The 17,154-nt window shown below is 42.9% G+C and overlaps 1 protein-coding gene across 6 annotated transcripts in view; it reads right to left on the reverse strand.

The window, feature by feature from the left end:
- The window catches only part of LOC135256674 (rho GTPase-activating protein 29-like), a 39,587-nt gene that overhangs the window by 13,244 nt on the left and 9,189 nt on the right, over positions 1 to 17,154 (reverse strand). For 4 of the 6 annotated variants that reach the window (XM_064338677.1, XM_064338675.1, XM_064338676.1 and 1 more), the window contains exons 3-6: positions 5,524 to 5,667; positions 929 to 1,025; positions 730 to 802; positions 406 to 466 (exon numbers count right to left, since the gene is read on the reverse strand). In XM_064338677.1, the coding sequence (XP_064194747.1) occupies positions 406 to 466; positions 730 to 802; positions 929 to 1,025; positions 5,524 to 5,667 (375 nt within the window). Of the gene's footprint in view, positions 1 to 405; positions 467 to 729; positions 803 to 928; positions 1,026 to 1,529; positions 1,576 to 2,030; positions 2,451 to 5,523; positions 5,668 to 17,154 lie in introns of those variants that run through there. The other 2 variants (XM_064338678.1, XM_064338679.1) reach the window with 2 other exon arrangements.

Consider the following 17,154-nt stretch of genomic DNA (forward strand, 5'->3'; position numbering starts at 1 on the left):
TGGTAGCAGTGAAGATAATCAATCCTGGGAAAGCATTCCTTTGGACGTACCACACTTTTAATGATCTTATAAAGATGAAGAAGAAACTGTGAGATACCCAACTCTATTCTGCAGGCCTGAAGAGCCCTGCTGGCTATTTCGCAGAGTGGAGAGGGAAAAGCTCCCTTTAATGAGGCCACGAACAGAGGCCAGTATTATCCAAGTGTGCTACGGCGACAGGAACACTCATATCTAGAGCCGCAGGTGGCTCTTTATCTGTGCTAACACCGTGCCAAGAAAGTGCGCCGGGAATTCCCTACCAGAGCAGAACAACTGTATAAAAACCGAAAAGGAATCAAGCTTCCTGTGAGGCCAGAAGAGGGGGTGCAGGGCGCTGGCCTGTTTTGTACATGAATGGCATCTCACCTGGTGGGTCATCTTTCTCCGGGAGCGAGCTTCCAGACTCCACTGATAAGTTCTCAAAAGACTTCAAATGAAAATTTAAATAAAAGAAAGAAAGAGATGCATTTTACTGCTGGAACATTCTTTGTAGAGACACACAAAACAGATGTAATGCAGATGCGCGTAATGTAGTCAGTCTTTCTTTCCCCTATTTGAGTAGGCCTTCTGACCTTACTTTCAGAAGGCCTACTCATTTCCCCAAATGTCCAAGACAAGCAATAGCAATTGGATCAGATCTCAAAGGATGTGCCTCACTAGGTCCAAAAGGACTTGGGGTTGACAGCTTACCCGGCTTCTCCTTGTCTGGGGGAGCCCCAACACCGTTTCGCTGTCCACATCTCCCATAAGGAAGTCCGACACTCTGTTGGAGGAACAGAATTCAGTTAGGGTCAGCACAATAAAATCTTGACAAAAATGCTGATTGTATGGTTGTAGCAATCAAGGGAAGCAAGGGTGAAAAAAAAACAAAAAAAAAATAAACACTCACACATTGCCAAACGTGAATGCCAATGTGTCGATAGAGCTGTGTATCTCGCCAAAAATGAGGCGCCCGTTTTCCTCGTTAGCTTCCTTGAAGTTCACGCCTGTTAAAAGTGAGAAACCACTTGAGAACTCTGACTCACAAATAACACAAGCTGCGCATAAACACTGTACAGTACATTTTAAAAAAACTGGCATCGTTAATAGCACATTTTCCAACATCAAAACAGCTTAAATGAAGTCCAATGCAGAGATTTGTTTCCTCTTTTATTTTCTCGATTTCCATCATTGTTGCATTCGTGCTGTTGTGTTAGGTGAGACATCCTCAAAGGACCTTTCTGCTCAAAACTAATTTGAGCAGATTTTCTAGGAGTACCTTAACCTTAAGTTCCAATTTCATTTTAAACAATGAATAATTCACTTCCAGCACCACAGCTGGGTGAAAAAGAAAGGGGGAAAAAACACAGGTAAAAAATAAAGCCATAATGAGAAAATCCTCAATAAACAACCCTACGTCGATGAGGTGCCTGGGGCGGGAAAAAGATTAATATGCCAACTGGGTCTGGAAAGCACAGACATGGTTCCCCCTGCATGTTTTACAGCCTTACCCCTTCCTCTTTCTTCAACAATGGGTCTTTCCAGCTCTCCAAACAGCTGGAGCGCGGAAGGAAAAGGCGAAAAAGAAGCCAAACAGAAAGTGAAAAAAACAGACCTAACACAAAACTAATACCAAGGAATTTTGCTTTATTGTTCACAGATTTTCTGATTGTTCCCAGGTTGATAACTGCTGCCAGGGCTGAGGAGAGATTAAGCTAGTTTGCTTTTGTTTACATTAATAGAAGTTGAAATCGTTAAGAATCAAGAACAATGTCTTGGCCTGCATCACAGAGAATGAGTCCTCAAAATCTCACAAGTTTTCCTAAACAGGAAACAGATCAGTGAAGACGCGAGTGAGACGAACACGAGAAGCTCGAATACCGCTCTCCAGTGAGCCTGAAAAATTCAACTTCATCGATAGTTTCCTGTCTGCACGTTACACAGTGACAGGAAATGCTAGTGCAGCTCGCCATCTCAATCTCCAACAAGCGATAGTAACACCGATAACTTACCCCCACCGAAACGAAGTCGTCCATTTTTGAAAGAGCCCAAAGGGTAATAGCTGGTGGGTATCCCAGCCCAAACGCAGACTAGAGAGATTTCGTCTTCTGCTCAGGCAGATAGGGAGACGGCTTTCCACTTTTCCTGGTGCAGCAAGACCTTCCACAAAAGACAACGGTGGCAAGACGAGACGCTTCCAAAACCTAAAGGTCTTCCGTTTAAAGGACCCAGCAGCTTCGGAAGGTCTTCAGGGAAAGTCCGGGACCCTTCTGCGATTCAGGAGAAGAGGCACCTCGGGGCGAAGCGGGAGAGAGGTGCGAGACTCCCCGCGGAGCGACGCCAGACCTCCGAATGCAAGCAGGCAGCAGGCAGCTGGCAGCGGCGAGCGGCGCGTTCCCGCGGCAGTGACGTCTTCCTCAGGACATCCTGAGGTCCACACACAATGACCGCCCGCAACAATGCCGCACCGGCGCTCCTTACAACCCCAAACATGGAAACGACATCATCCTGCAAAAATGGCATTGTTTTCTCAGGACAACCTAACACCTCTGAGACAATGAGCCCACAAAATCTTTTTTTTTTTTTTGTCAACTACGGGAAAGAAATAAAAAGCACGGTCAAGAAAACGAATGTTTAAAGATTTGAAAAACTACAAAAGTTGGGTGATGGGGACACGGTTATCAGTCTAATATTTTCACAAAAAACGCCTAAAATGTACTCTTAACCAGTTAAAAAAAGTGTTTGTGTATTTGTTTATTTCTCTGAAGTGGCAAATTTGGTTCTCCATTCCGTGTTGAACTACCTTATACTATAAGAATAGGAACTGGAATCCATCTAGGAGTAGGAGTAAAAAAGAAGAACCAAACCAGAAAAAAAAAATCACACACACTCCTTGTGTAAAAGCGACTGCAGAAAAGTTCTGAATTAACTGTATTTTTTCATTAAATGTTTATGGCTTCCCTTGTTCACAAAAAAAAAAAAAAGTAACTGTCATCTGAACAAGTGGCTGGGAAAAAACTACACTGTAAAGTCGTAAACAGTCTCTTTCTGTATCTACATCAAGGGTACCAATAATACTGTCATCACTGCAACAGTTGACATCATGCCACATTTCAAGATGCACATACACTATTATGGGAACTTTAGAAAGTTCTGCATAACTACATGACATTAATGTATGATGGTGTCAGAGTTCAGCAAACGGTAAGGTATCAATTATTTTGTGTACACAGTCTGCTTATTTTAGGAAGTGGTAAGAAACAGCATAGCTGGACGGATGTCTTGGCAAAACCAGTCAAGTTTTGATCGCTTGACCGGTTAAGGTTACAGCTTTATTCACAATGACGGCGAAACACTTCCGTTAATGTTGGCATGTCTCGCGCGGGCAAACTGCCAGAGCGACTTCTGAATGCCGACTCCAGCTCACACACGTCCCCTTATAGTTCTGGAACGTTCCAGAGTAAGACTGCACGTGTAAAAATTGTTAGAGACTCCTCCAGAGACATGCAAGGAGAAAAGAATTTCAGTCGCAGATGAAACCTGACACTTTTACAGCTGTGATTGACGGAGTGTGGTCCCCCGCACTCTCTCAAGTAAAAACTCTCAACCTCAGAAGTTAAGGAGAAAGTCACCAATACCATCAGGGTCAGCTTCAAGAAAAGAAGAGAATGTTCCATCAATAGATCAGTCTTCGGAAAAAAAATTAAGAGAATGCAGAGCTAGGCACGTTAACTTCAACACATTTCCAACTCAGGGACATCTTAGGCTTAGAGAAAATGAGGCAGGCACAAGATACAAAGCGCCTCTCGTCAGTCAAAAACTTTGAAGAATTTTGAGTCTTGAAACCGGTCAGTCCAAGTGACGTTACACCCCTTTCCATGGAAGCGGGAATTATCTGGAGCACAGGTGACTCAAACAGGCTTTTGGCATGAGGAGCCAGGAAGCGGTCATGCAGAAAGCAGCTGTTCTATGCCCTTCAAATCTGCGAATCCACTCTCTCCACCTCTGGTCCATTGATGACGTTGGCCGTTCCCTTGGAATGTTCCGGTACCCTGGGGTTACCAGAAAAGAGTCCCTCTCAAAAAAAGCGGAGGCACTGGCAGTAAAACCGTCACAAATCTATCTGAAGGGTCAGCGGTGTACAAGTTCCTGTCGTCGCTGTTGCAGACTGTATGATACATGATTTTGTAAGAGGGTGGGAAGTGAGTAAGAGGGTTCAGACCGGCGCTACAGTTAAAAATTAGCCTGCAGCACGTCTGAGTGACAGACATTCTATTTAAAGCACAAAGGAGGCCATTCTGAAAACAGACTCCACACTTTAATATTTCACCAATGTACTTTCTGTTAACGTTGAACCCTTCAGATTCAGAGCCAAAGAGCAGCAGTAATGGCTCCAGGCATCTGTTAGCGTCATAAGTGGAAAACCAGCAGCCCCAGCCCTCTTTCTCTTTTTTTTTTTTTATTTTTATTTTTTAAACCGCCAGGCCAACAGCATAAAAAGTCCATTACAAACAGAGGGCTGTAGTGGTGTCAAAAACAAGGCCTTGTGATACCTCGATACGGACCTCTTCACTTGCTGTTGTTCCCTGGATCTTGATCCACTATTAAAAAGCCAATAAGCGGTGTTGGCTGGGAGGGTTTCCTTTTGGAGAGGTGGAGGGAGTTAAGCTGCGTTGGCGAGGCGAAAAATGTTCTTCATTAGCAGAGAAAACTAAGCGTGAGCTCTGAGCCGCCAGCAGCGCTTCGCTGTCGAAGCTGAGGACAGTTTTGGAATGCACGTCGCTCTCAAGAGTATATTTTCTGAATTCTTGTGCGGAGGCCAAGGCGAGAGTTGTACCCATGCACAAGCTCATATTTCTGGAAGGAAAACCTGCAAGTTGGGATTCTTCTCTTCTGTTCATGCAGGGCATTATAAGAGCAATTGACTCAATTAAACTCCCCAAACCGCACTCACTCAGAACAGAGACAATGAAACTCTACACTAGACTCCAAGGCCTCTCACAGCCACACAGACCACTCTGCATACTGTAAAAAATAAGGATCTTTCCCATCAGCTTGAATCAAATGTAAAATATTCACTTCCCTTAAGAATTTCCCTTATCACCTCCTCCATTTTGTAAATACTTATTGATAAATACATATTATTGAGATATTCATTTTCAACTCAAATATAAGAATGCTTGGCATTCATACATACCCCAATGAAATCACCTTTGCCTTCACTCCCACAGAAACAAACTTCATGATTTCACCTCATGAAAATCATTTAAGGCTACCAAAAACCAGTGAACATAAATCAAAACTGTTCCACAAATCAGAACGCCCACATATAGGCCTAATGATAATTTCTGTACTATTTCAACATATTTCAGGTAGAAGGCAAAATGATACTAATGATAATACTTTAGTGGTGTTTTTTTCCAGTCTGTACACAGATTACCATTTAGCATCTTAAATCATGCTGAAACAGCCAGCTTGGTCGGCAACCTGGGCAGAGCACCTCACCTTTGACCTTGGCGATGACGGTGCCGGCAGCACTGAGGACGTCCACGGAGTTGAGGACCTGGTGTTTCCCAATGACGGCCTTCAGCGAGCGGAGCAGTTCACCCAGCCTCTCCTGCACCATCTGGGGTGAACAGTCCTGGGTTTCTGCAATGACAAATCGACAGTCAGACTCAGGCTGGCCACTTTCACCGCATTCTCTGAGGATGAAGTTTGCTCTAGAAAGGCACTTAGGGCAGCTCTGTGTACAAATTTAAAGAGCTCCATTTAAGATGTAGGTGCTACTGGGACCTGAGGTTACAAAGGATAGTGTTTGAAAATTGATATGGTATTCAACCTCAGAGGGCCCCAAACCAAACATATATTTATACCTTTATTTAAATCTTTTTTCTATACTCTTGCTCAGTTTGGAATTAGCAGTTGAGCTGCTCTAGTCACTCAGAAGCTTCTGCACGGTTCTGAGGTCCTCTCCCATAAGCCAGAAACTGTGTCTGCACAAGGCGTCCTATAGTGTTGAATCTGGGGTAACCACTTCTCTTGAAGAGTGGGACAGAGGAGGGCACCCAGTGACGTTTAATGCAGCCGTTGCGTAATAAAGCTGCCCAGATTTTTGCTGTTTTTGCCATCTTTGGTTATAATATGCTAATGACAGCTAGTCCCAGCTGGAAGCTCGATTCTCTCAAGAGAGGGAATGAAATGTTGTCCATGCCCCAAGCTTGCCCCTGCGGTCAATGTTTGCCTCCATGTCCAAATATGCATGGAAATAGATCGAAACACAGGAAAATCAATGTCATACACTAACCATGTCACATTTGTAGTATGCTATTCCGTCACCCCCTCTCTCTAGCTGAGAAAAGAGTGCAAGTGGGTGCCTGAGCTAGTGGGTGAGAAAGAGTGTGTATGTGCGCATGATTCTGAATGTGTATGTAACTGTGCTTTGGTCTGAGTGCTTTGAGTGTGTGAGTGAGGGGGTATCACACTGACTAAGTGGTCGGGTGGGTGTGTAAGTGAATGAGTGACTAAGTGGCTAAGTGTGTGTGCGAGAGTGGGTAAGAGTGAGTGAGTGAGTGAGTGAGTGGGTGGGTAAGTATGTGGGTGAATGAGAGAGTAAGTGGGGAAAACCATAGTAGTTGACATCTAAACAAAGGGTGCTGAAATACAACAGAGCGTAAACCACTTTGTGAAAACCTATTTTCCAGCTTCAACATTTTGTTTATTTATAACTAAATATTGTGCCCCGTGACCATAATGGTAGTTTAATCTTCTCTATAACCACAAAAAATAGAAATGACTCTTTCTTTAATCTTTAAAGATTAACCTTTTAATCTTTGTCATACAATATAAAACAAAGCCTGGGGCATTACCGCAAATTAAGGGTCACTGAGCCTATTCAATAAAAGCTTACAAAGGTAACCTTGCGATTGAATTTTGGGCTGCTGGCTGGCTCATCCTGTTAAGGGACTATTCTAGTGCATGGACGGGTCCTGTGGGGCAGCACAGTGGTGCAGTAGGTAGCACCGTTACCTCACAGCAAGAAGGTTCAAACATGTGGAGTTTGCATGTTCTCCCCATGTGCGCGTGGGTTTCCTCCAGGTACTCTGGTTTCCTCCCACAGTCCAAACACATACGGGTTAGGTTAACTGGAGAGTCTAAATTGCCCTGAGATATAAGTGTGTGTGTGTGAAAGGAGTATGTGCCCTGCGATGGACTGGCAAACTGTCCAGGGTATGTTCCTGTCTCTCACCCAATGCATGCTGGTATGGGCTCCAGTAACGACGCAGACCAGGAATAAGCTGGCATATATAATGGATGGATGGATGCAAAAAACCTTTTAGCACATGTAAAACTAATAACACAACCAATGACTGGTGCAAAACAAATACCATGACCAATCATTGGTCATGTTATTGGTTTTGCGTGTGCTAAAAGGTTTTGCCTGTGCTAAAGGTCTTAGCAAATCAGGCCCTGAGTGTCTTCCTCTGACTCATGTCTGTGGGAGGCAGTAGCGGTGGTTGACATCACATGCTTTGGAAGAGAGAACATGACTGTCTGCTCACTCCAAGTTAATAGCAGAGGCTGCAGCAATGAGCGTTGATAAAACACGACATTAGCAAATTTGGGGGAAAAGGGGGAAAAATGGGGGGTGGGGTAGCATTTAAAAATAAATATCCTTTTAAATTGGAAATGCATTTTTTTTTAAACACTTAGACGGGCTGCTAAATTCCAATAAGGGTTACAGCCAATGGCAGTTAGTTCATCAATGACCTGAACAAAGGTGATTATGATGAGCACTTTTAGCGTGTCATTCACATGCTCTCTAATCACTGTGCAGTCATTCAAGCTCTCCAAGAAACAAATAAGTACGCTATTAAGTGTCCATCCAGAGACCCAGCAGGACACATGAATTATCTGTTTTAGATCCCTACAGGTGACCAATCTAAAGGGTGTACAAAATGGCAATGCTGACTTTCACAGAGATACACACGGGACAGCCAAAAAAAAACAAAAAAACATTTGGGGGACAGAAAGGCCTATTTGGCAATGAAGGTAGCCTTTCATAAACAGTACTCCCCATGTGGGGAAATGAGGGTTCAACTGATCACAGAACTCTTATGAGAAAGTGAGAGAACAAGTGAGGGATTAAAGAGGGATTATACATACAGAAAAGAAATAAACGGAGAGAAAACAATATTTATAAAGGGAGATAAAACAATATTCATAGAATGAGTGAGGGGTAGAGAATGAGTATGTGAGAGGGACAGAGAGATACAGAACACGAAGGTAGACATAGGCTAGATGCTTGCCTTTCCATATAAAACTTGATAATAAAGCTTGTTTAAATCCCTGAATCATTGATATGAAGAGAAACAGGGAGGGGGTGGGGGTGGAGAGGGAGGTTGGGAGGTCCAACCTCCCCAGAGAAAGCCACATTCCTTCTCCTCAATGTCCTCCCCTGGTCTTTGTTACAGGCCACAAGCCTAAGGAACCTAGAAGCCCCCCTGGCCTCCATGTGTCAAAAATGAGCCATCCCAGGATGCCGTGTGGCAACAGAGCTTGTCTGACAGATAAAGAGTCTGGAGCAGCGGCTTAATAGCACATATTTGACTTCATTAGCGTCATGGAAACCCCACATTCCTGTATTGTATTCCCCTTGATTCAGACATTCAGGGGTGGGAGTGGGAATGGGGAGTGCACAGGCCAATTCATAATATAGTGAGCTCATTCACCGCTGAGATGGCACCTTGATAAGTGGCTCTTGTGCAGAAGCACTCACAGGGTCACAATAATGCACGTTCCTGAAGTGTTTCAAACTGAGTCACCTTTCTCCTCCCCCAAATGCTTTGTCTCTTTTTGACTGGCACAACTCGGGCAGTGATTCTAGTGCGGGTCATGCTTAAACAACTCATGAAATAAATTTTTTCTGCTTACATCATCTTAGACTTTTTTCTTGTTTTATTAGCCAGTTTAATGGTGTGTATGACAAATGCATTTCTAGTGTGTGATGAAAATCTGAGCAATGCTCAAAAAATCACAGCAGTCGAACATCATGTCTACATTTCTGTAGTCCACATTAAGGTCCTCCTACCTCTGTAGCATACATATAAAACACCACAAATATTAATTTTGTTAAAGTATCTTTGTGACAGTTTCTCTGTAATACGTGTGAGATCCTGCCCAGCTACATTTAGGTTGTAATTTAAGATTAAACTCTTGGGAAATTTAAATCTACTCAACAAGCAAATTTCTTGTTACTGTAGACAGTATGACAAAAAAAATACATTTTTATGGAAACGGAACAAAACAATTGTTGGCACCCAATTAAAATTATGGAAATGATAATAAAACCATAACAACAAAATTTTCATTTTTGACAGATTTCTGGCAGAATGTTCTTGAAATCATCTGAGAATCATGGGAGTTTTTAATTTGAATGAATTCAAATGAAATGAATTCTGATGAACAGAGGGGGATCTTGTAGAAATGTAGATAGTCAGCAAAAAAAGAGGTTGCAATTCCATCACAATGTAATCATTGCATGACTAATCTGACCCTCCTCCTCCTTGTCTCAGGACTTCTCTCAGCCTCCACAAACCCCCCGCCTTCAGACCCCTGCCTTGTGATCCCTTAGAAACACTTCAGTCTTTTCCAAAAAACACATTCCTTTCCCCACCCGTGCAGAAACTCCATCTCTTCCTCTGCTAAATAAGCAGATTTTATTGAACGCAGATTAAAACCTTATGGCTGAGTGAAATGGGAGAGCCGGAACAATGGTGGGCATGAGGTTTCAACACGCTAGCTTCAGCATAGAATTAGAAGACGACCAAATATTTGATTACAGACAGCTGTGAGCTGTGAGGCCACAGGCAGGCAGAATTACAACCAAAAAATCAATTACTCACTACTTGCAGAACACATAAGCTACAGCTATGTTATGCATAAAGATAACAGGACATCAGATACTCTGCACTCCATAGCCAGGATTTTCTAAGCTAATATTTTATCCATCGATACCCCTGGCTCCTCTCAGGCCATGATCACTAAATGATCACATACATTTCCTATGCAAACTCCTAACAATCCTTGTATTGTTTATATATGCTATTTTTGCTATATATGTCAAATCACCTGCATTTACACTGCAATCAGTACAGTCCATAACAGCAGTGTTTAATTTGACTGAAGTGGATGTTTTCTTCCGAAGATATTTGTGACATACTATCAATTTTTAGAAGTGGGTATTTACGACAGCAATTTAAGGCAAGTGCTCACATTATCAATTTTTAGATGTGGGTATTGACTACAGCAATTTAAAGCAAGTACCTTGCTCAACTGTACAAAGGCATTCTCTCTCTATGGCTTTAACACGACAACCTTCGGACGCAGCCACCATGCCCCACTGCCAAGAACAACGCCTGCGACTGCGTGACCAATCGAGATGTAGCAGGTTTTCTCTTCATTTGTGACTGAAACGGGGAGCGCCACAGCGCCATGCTCATGGGCAGCAGTGCACACCATTGTGGTTGGGCGACTCGGTTTACAAGTCCCGCAATCACGGAGTGATTTAGGACCGGCGGTACGAATTGAACACGGCTCCAGAAACGGACATCACAGGCACTCAAATAAAACCGGCCTCCTTTCAAGTTCCCTTTTGAAGAGCCGAGGGGGAAAATGTAAACACTTAACCTTTAACACACTTGATTGGTCCCGTGGAGCGCCGGGGCTTCCAGGCACTAAAGGCGGAGCCTCCGGTCCGCCGGGTGGCACAGGGTGGCCCACCTACGGCCCACGCCCACCATTAGGAGAGCACAGGCGGCCCGCGAGTAGGCAGGACACACACACCCCTCTGCCCCCCCCCCCCCCCCCGCCCCCAAACTGAATCCCCACCACCATCACTTTGAAGAATCCACCCCCATGGTAGCGGACAATAGGCCATCGTTACAGGCCCGATTTCCAAAGACAAACGAACTTCCTTTTTTTCCTTTTTTTTTTTTTTTTTGGAGGGGGGTAGGGGTTTCCCCAAAGCAATTCATACAAAATAATGAACCTCGTTCTTAGTCACTGGATTTCAATGACACTAAAAGAATACGATTCCCCGACCATGGAATACATCCATGTTATGCATGGGGGAAGTGAATCATATCCCCCATTACAGAAGGATGTTTCTTAAAAACACAGTACAAACAACCATTATGAACTCTTCAGCCATGAACTTCAAAACCATCCAGCGTCACATTCGCTGCAATTAACCAAAATAAACAAGGGGGCTGCTGGGTGGTCTCATGCCCTGTGAGCACTGTACCAGTGCCCTTAGTCTGGTTTGAATTCCTGAAAAAAAAACTGGGTTAAAGATTTTAAAAAATAAAAAAAGAAATGAAAAAGGGCCTAAAAATGTGCAACTGCTTAACACAAGGGCAGTAACCTATAAGTACGTAAAACTGTTCCCCAGCCAGCAACATGTAATTAATTTGTACCTTTTTTGCGTGTAAAAGTGTTTTCTACGTATGGATTATCCAACTCACATAATCTCAAGACACATACAATTAAACAGGACCGATTCACAAATTTCTGACACCACTTCCCTTCAAACCTTCCCATACAAACTGCACAAACACACATATTCCTGTGTCAGTGAATATTAAAACAGCGCTGTCAGACGAATCGAAACTTCTTCCTCCCACGTTCCTCCAGTAGGCCAGCCAGGCCCTGGGAGGAGCCCGCCAACCTCTCTCCCATGATTCCTCCCGCTTGCATGGAATACTGACAAGCTGGTATTCCAAATATGCCTCCTTTCACGGGGCTCTGAATCCTCCCACGGAACCCAGGTTCGCGCTTGGTGCGTGAAGCTCGGCCTCTGGCCCCAGGAGGGGGTATCGGTCATGATGCTTTTTTAACAAAGCCACAGCGTCTCTCTGCAAGAACACTGCTTATGGGGGACGAAGCAGAAACGGCTAAGGATGAACTTCTCTTGAACAACAGAGATTTGTGGCCATGCATCACCAAATATTTTAATTGCACCATACACACTTCTATGAGAAGACATCTTAGGAGTGCACGGTTGGCTGAAGCAAGCAATTATAAGTCCAGTCTTGGAAGGGACAGAGTGTGTTTGGCACAGCCAGCAAATACTTCTATGCATTTTGTGTATTTTCCAAGTTTTCCAGAAAACTTTAAAGAGATCTCAATCTCCAGTCAGATCTATAGGTGTAAAGGTAAACTACAGATCAGAGAAAACCCTGATGTGCCCTTTAAAGCAGTTCAGGCACCAAACGATCTGTAGTAGGCTTTTTGAAGTTCGTATACTATACTCCTAGCTATGTGCCAACATCCCATTCTGCTGGCAAATTTACAAAAGTTTAACGTGCACTTTGTAATTCCATACAATGAATTACTTCTGGTATCCAAAAGGCGCGACTCAGGTTTCTCCTAAGCCCAAAGTACTGGGTGTCCTTCACAGAAAACTCTCATTGATGCCAACAATGGCTGTACAGCAGACACATTCAGGCCCCCGAGATAAACCGAGATGTTATCTGAGGGAGCAAACCAAACCACAATGCAGAACAGCAGAGGATAAGAGAGCACTTGATGACCGAAAGGAAGGGCAAATGCGTTTGCGTTGCTTATCCATGCTTTGGATGGGCATTCTCGCCATCTCGCTTAGTCTTAAATGGAGTGAAAAAAGTAACCAAGCATTAGCCTACTGTTTTTTCAATACTCAGAATGCTGCATTCAGTTTGGTGACAGGCATGTGACCTTAAAGGACCAGGGCTGGGCAGGGCCGGTCCCTCTCAGTAGGCTCAAGTGGAGGATGCCATTTTCACGTGTCAGCCCCAGTCAGGGGTGGTGGGTGGCTAAGACACTTTCATGCCTTGCCATCAGAACTACAAAAGGTAATTCTCACTCTCCCCCTTGAGAGAAAGTATCTGTGGGTGCTGTGTGCACAGGAAGTGTATTTTTTTACATTGTCTGCCCATTACCAAACAAGATAAACAGTTTAGCCAATCTCCTTTTCCACCAGTGAACAGTTTAGCAAAACAGCGCAGGGCTTTGAGCTACATACTGCCATACTCCCCTCACCCCCTTTCGCCCTCACCACTGCTCTCTGCCAGGGTGACGGTTGACAATGACCCATCACAAGTTGAACATGGCCATTTATTCTTTTTTTTTTTTTTTTTTATTAGACACAACGTTGCTGGGAATTCTGGGTCCTTCCTGGTATTGAGCAAGGCCTCGATGCTCTGAAAAGCTTTGTTCAAATACTAGAGCCTGACAGGTTCCCGAAGCGCAGTTTGAAAAAGCTCAAGGACAGAGCTTGAGACTCACATGACATGAGCGCAAGTGGAGGGGCCCACAGGGCAAAAACATGACAACACACTTCTATTTGTGTAATTAATTGGCCTGTCTGTACATTTACACAAGCCCTGAAAAAGTCACTCTTTACAAAAGAAACCATATATGACAGCACAAGTATCCAAACTGGAGAGGCTGCGTTGCTGCAGGAAAAATAAAACATATTTCTTAAACTTATTGTACTTATTCACTTATTCGGCAACAAGGATTCATATTTCAGTATGAATTAAAATTGAAATATGAAATATGATTGATCGTTATGTTCTTATTTGCCTTTTGTTTTTATTTAGATGGCTTTCTAAATTTTTACTCTACTTTTTGATTGTAAAATTTAATCTGACCCAAGATTTATTTACTGGTCTTTGCAATCTTGAGAAATTGATTAATTGGCGACAAATCTTTCACCTCAAAAGAGGTTAAACCAAGGTATTATGGAGAGGTTTTAGTGATGAGGGTGGGGTGAAGTAACCCTTAAGCTGGTGGAAAAGTCACCTTGAATTCTTGGCTTGAAAAAGTTCAGTGCAAATATTGGACTTTAATCACGTGTTCCCATCACTATGTGTGTGTGTGTTTCAAAAATGGGAAACATGGGAGCCAAAACTGAATATCACTGGATGACGCGCACACTGTTTCGTTGAAACAGTAATACAGTCAGTACAGCCAGTAATAACCAAGAATGAAGTCAAAAAAAAAAAACTGTTTTAAGCCATGTCTGAACAGTATTAGTATTGTCGGAAAAGTCAGCAAAGTATTTTTCATCATTGCACATTTATGATTTCCATGGCCGATTTGCACAGAAAAAACCTTTCTCTTTATTACTCCCCAAAATTACTGAGGGAGCATGTCTGTGTGGCAGTTTTCAGATGTATTTGTCACCAAGCAGAAAAACTCAATCACAACACACGCCGTTTTTTATATTTCAAAAACAAAGAAGACTCGACACTGGAGAAGACTTTATGCCTCACATCAGTGTAGGGAGAACCACGCTTCCAATGCCAATTTTAGCAGTACCAATTAATTGACCAATTTTGTGTCCCCCCGACAGTAACTGGCAGCCTTATGCTTCCCCGCACCCCGTAATACAATTCATGAGAGGTGCGCAAATGTTTAGCCAGCCTGCTTCCACTCCAAACCTTTATTTTCTCTCGGATCAAGTAAATCCCTTTCTGAGGTCCAAAGTTTGGCATGTTTGGACAGAGAAATGTGGCCTTCCCCTCACCCAGGATTCACATGAACTCGCTGTCATACAAGCTGGGCATTAGCGGAACATAAAGGCCTAGCGCTTTTTGTGGCATCTTGCATGTCCTAGATGTGATGTCACCCGTGTTTGCAGATGGTGACAAAAAAGGCACACTAAGAGCAACTTGTTTCTTGAGGCAGGAATCCTGAGAAAAACATCGGCAAACAGCCAGTCTTCATACACAGAATGACAAATACAGTGATAATCTCCCCCTCTTCATAAACTGCATGACTCCTGTTGACTTTGAAAAAGCCCTAGTTGCCACCTCTTGATTAAACTAAAAATCTTATTTCCAAAATAAACACACAATAATGGATATGAACACCACCAACACTGATGTCATCTTTAAGGATAAGTTAACAAGACAGGTTAGGTCAGCACCCAGTGTAGTATGATGTCAGTCCATTACATCATCAGCGTGGGTATAAACAGCCCACCTCAGTTAACTGGATCCCGTAAAAGCAGCATAAAAAAGGTGAAGGGCTGGTTTTTGGCTCATTCTGCATGCCTTCAAGTGCTTGTCCGTGGTTACAAATTAGCCAAACCCACAAAATCCAGCGACAAAGCAAAGGGGCACCTCTCTCAGGCTCTTAAAACTGCTCTACTCTCCCTGCAACCAATCCCACCAGCAAAAACAGCTCGGTCCAAGACCGTAAATCTCCTCTCCCCAAGAATCCGGGGGCCACAACCACATGAAAAAAACCTACGGCAAAGAAGGGAAAAAGGGCTACCCCACAAATCTCAGACTTAAGTGTGGCAGGCCATTAAACTCTACAAATAAGATGAAGGCCTAGGTCCGTTCCTCAAAATGGCAGCACACATTGCAGTTACATGCTTCACTGTGTACAGGGATTACATTTTCATTTTCTTTCAATTTTCACCCCATAGAATCTTTACATTTAACCTTATTTTTGAATACTGACTGCATTAACTGCATTTGATTGTACAAAGATGACTGCATTACCTGTATTTGGTTGTACAAAGTGTCACCATATTCGACTGAGCGAATGGAAGGCCTGCTCCATGCAAGTGAGGTGGTAAGGATGGGGATTCAGCCCCACCTCTGCTAAATTTAATTATACTGTACTTGATAATTGAGGAGAGTGCGCCAACTGGTTGAAATAAACACATCATGTGGTTCAGTGAGCAGGAGCTTGGTGTTCTTCCCTCTAGACCTGTCAAACTACAGCTGAGGAAGTTACAGTTATTGTGACCTCAAGCTTAGAAGTTTTTTTTTTTACATTAAAATGCAAAGTTCAGTCATGTAAACATATCACACTATATGTTGTGTTACTTCCCAAAACAGTGTACTGTAAAGCTGTTTACTGTAAAGGTGTACTGTAAAGGTGCTTTTAAAGGCACTGTACCGTACTGCAAATGTGTTGACCAAGCAAATAAACACAACAACAGTGGTGAAGGCCTTAGCTTACAATGATTTGCACCAGTGGACGACAGCTTCAATCAGAAACATGTTCACACTTCAAAAACTGTGAGAGTAAAAGTGAAAGCAAAACAATGTATAACCATAACAGGGATTTCACCCAATTCTACTTCATCAAGTTTGATCCTGAGGAGTATTTAGAGTAGCTTTTGCCACAGGTCAGCTTAAGGTCTGCATAAAAGGAGCTTTCAATCAACATAAGTAGTTTACAGTGACTTGTGACAGAGAAAAGCCTGATGTCAGTGAAAAGACTTCAAGCTAATTTTAGACCGGCCCTTCGCGTAGACCAGTCTCAACAGAAGATCTCTACACCATTTTTAGGTTCTCTCAGAGGACGGGCAGCTAAGCCAGTTTCCCATAAAACCACAGTACAGAGGAGAAAATATCATTTCCTTTGCAGTTGTGTGGGAACATACTAAAGCAGCTTTATCAATAAGGATTGATAGAGGATTGTGCGCATACGTGCTGGGTTGCGCGTTGCTATGCATTATTCATAATTCAGTCAGTACAGAATTGCACAAAACCACCAGCAAATACCAGGGCGAGAAACTAAGGCAGTGTCTGCATGTATCTCTGCTGCCGCTATGATGAATGAAGGTTCAATTTCCAGTCAGGGAGATAAAAGATGGGCGGACACATGTAGGAACAAATGGAAGCTTCTGTTAAATCTCAACATTTACATTTTTACATTTAGGCATTTAGCAGACACTTATATATAGAGCGACTTACATAGGCGCATACATACAAACAGATCTGAAAATGAAACGAGCTGATGACCACTGCCATTATAGATTTTTTTCTATCAGAGCCATCACCAAAATGACCAATATCAGCAATCTGACAAGTGTAAATCTAAACAAGTCCATCGAAATTAAATAAATGTGACATAAAAGAAAATAAATAGCTAATACTCACAATTAAACGACATGAGAATAGGACTTGGCACTAAATTTGTATACAGCAGAATATTACAGACTAGGACTTTCATCAAAAAAGTTGCTAAATTGTCAATTCCAATGTGTGCTGCTCTTTAAAAATGCATTGCTTGATTTCCTAAATTAATTAAAACACATTTCATGCACATTTCCTGTCATCCTTTGAGATC

This window comes from Anguilla rostrata, chromosome 6 (assembly GCF_018555375.3).
Source record: "Anguilla rostrata isolate EN2019 chromosome 6, ASM1855537v3, whole genome shotgun sequence".
Classification (NCBI taxonomy): Eukaryota; Metazoa; Chordata; class Actinopteri; order Anguilliformes; family Anguillidae; genus Anguilla; species Anguilla rostrata.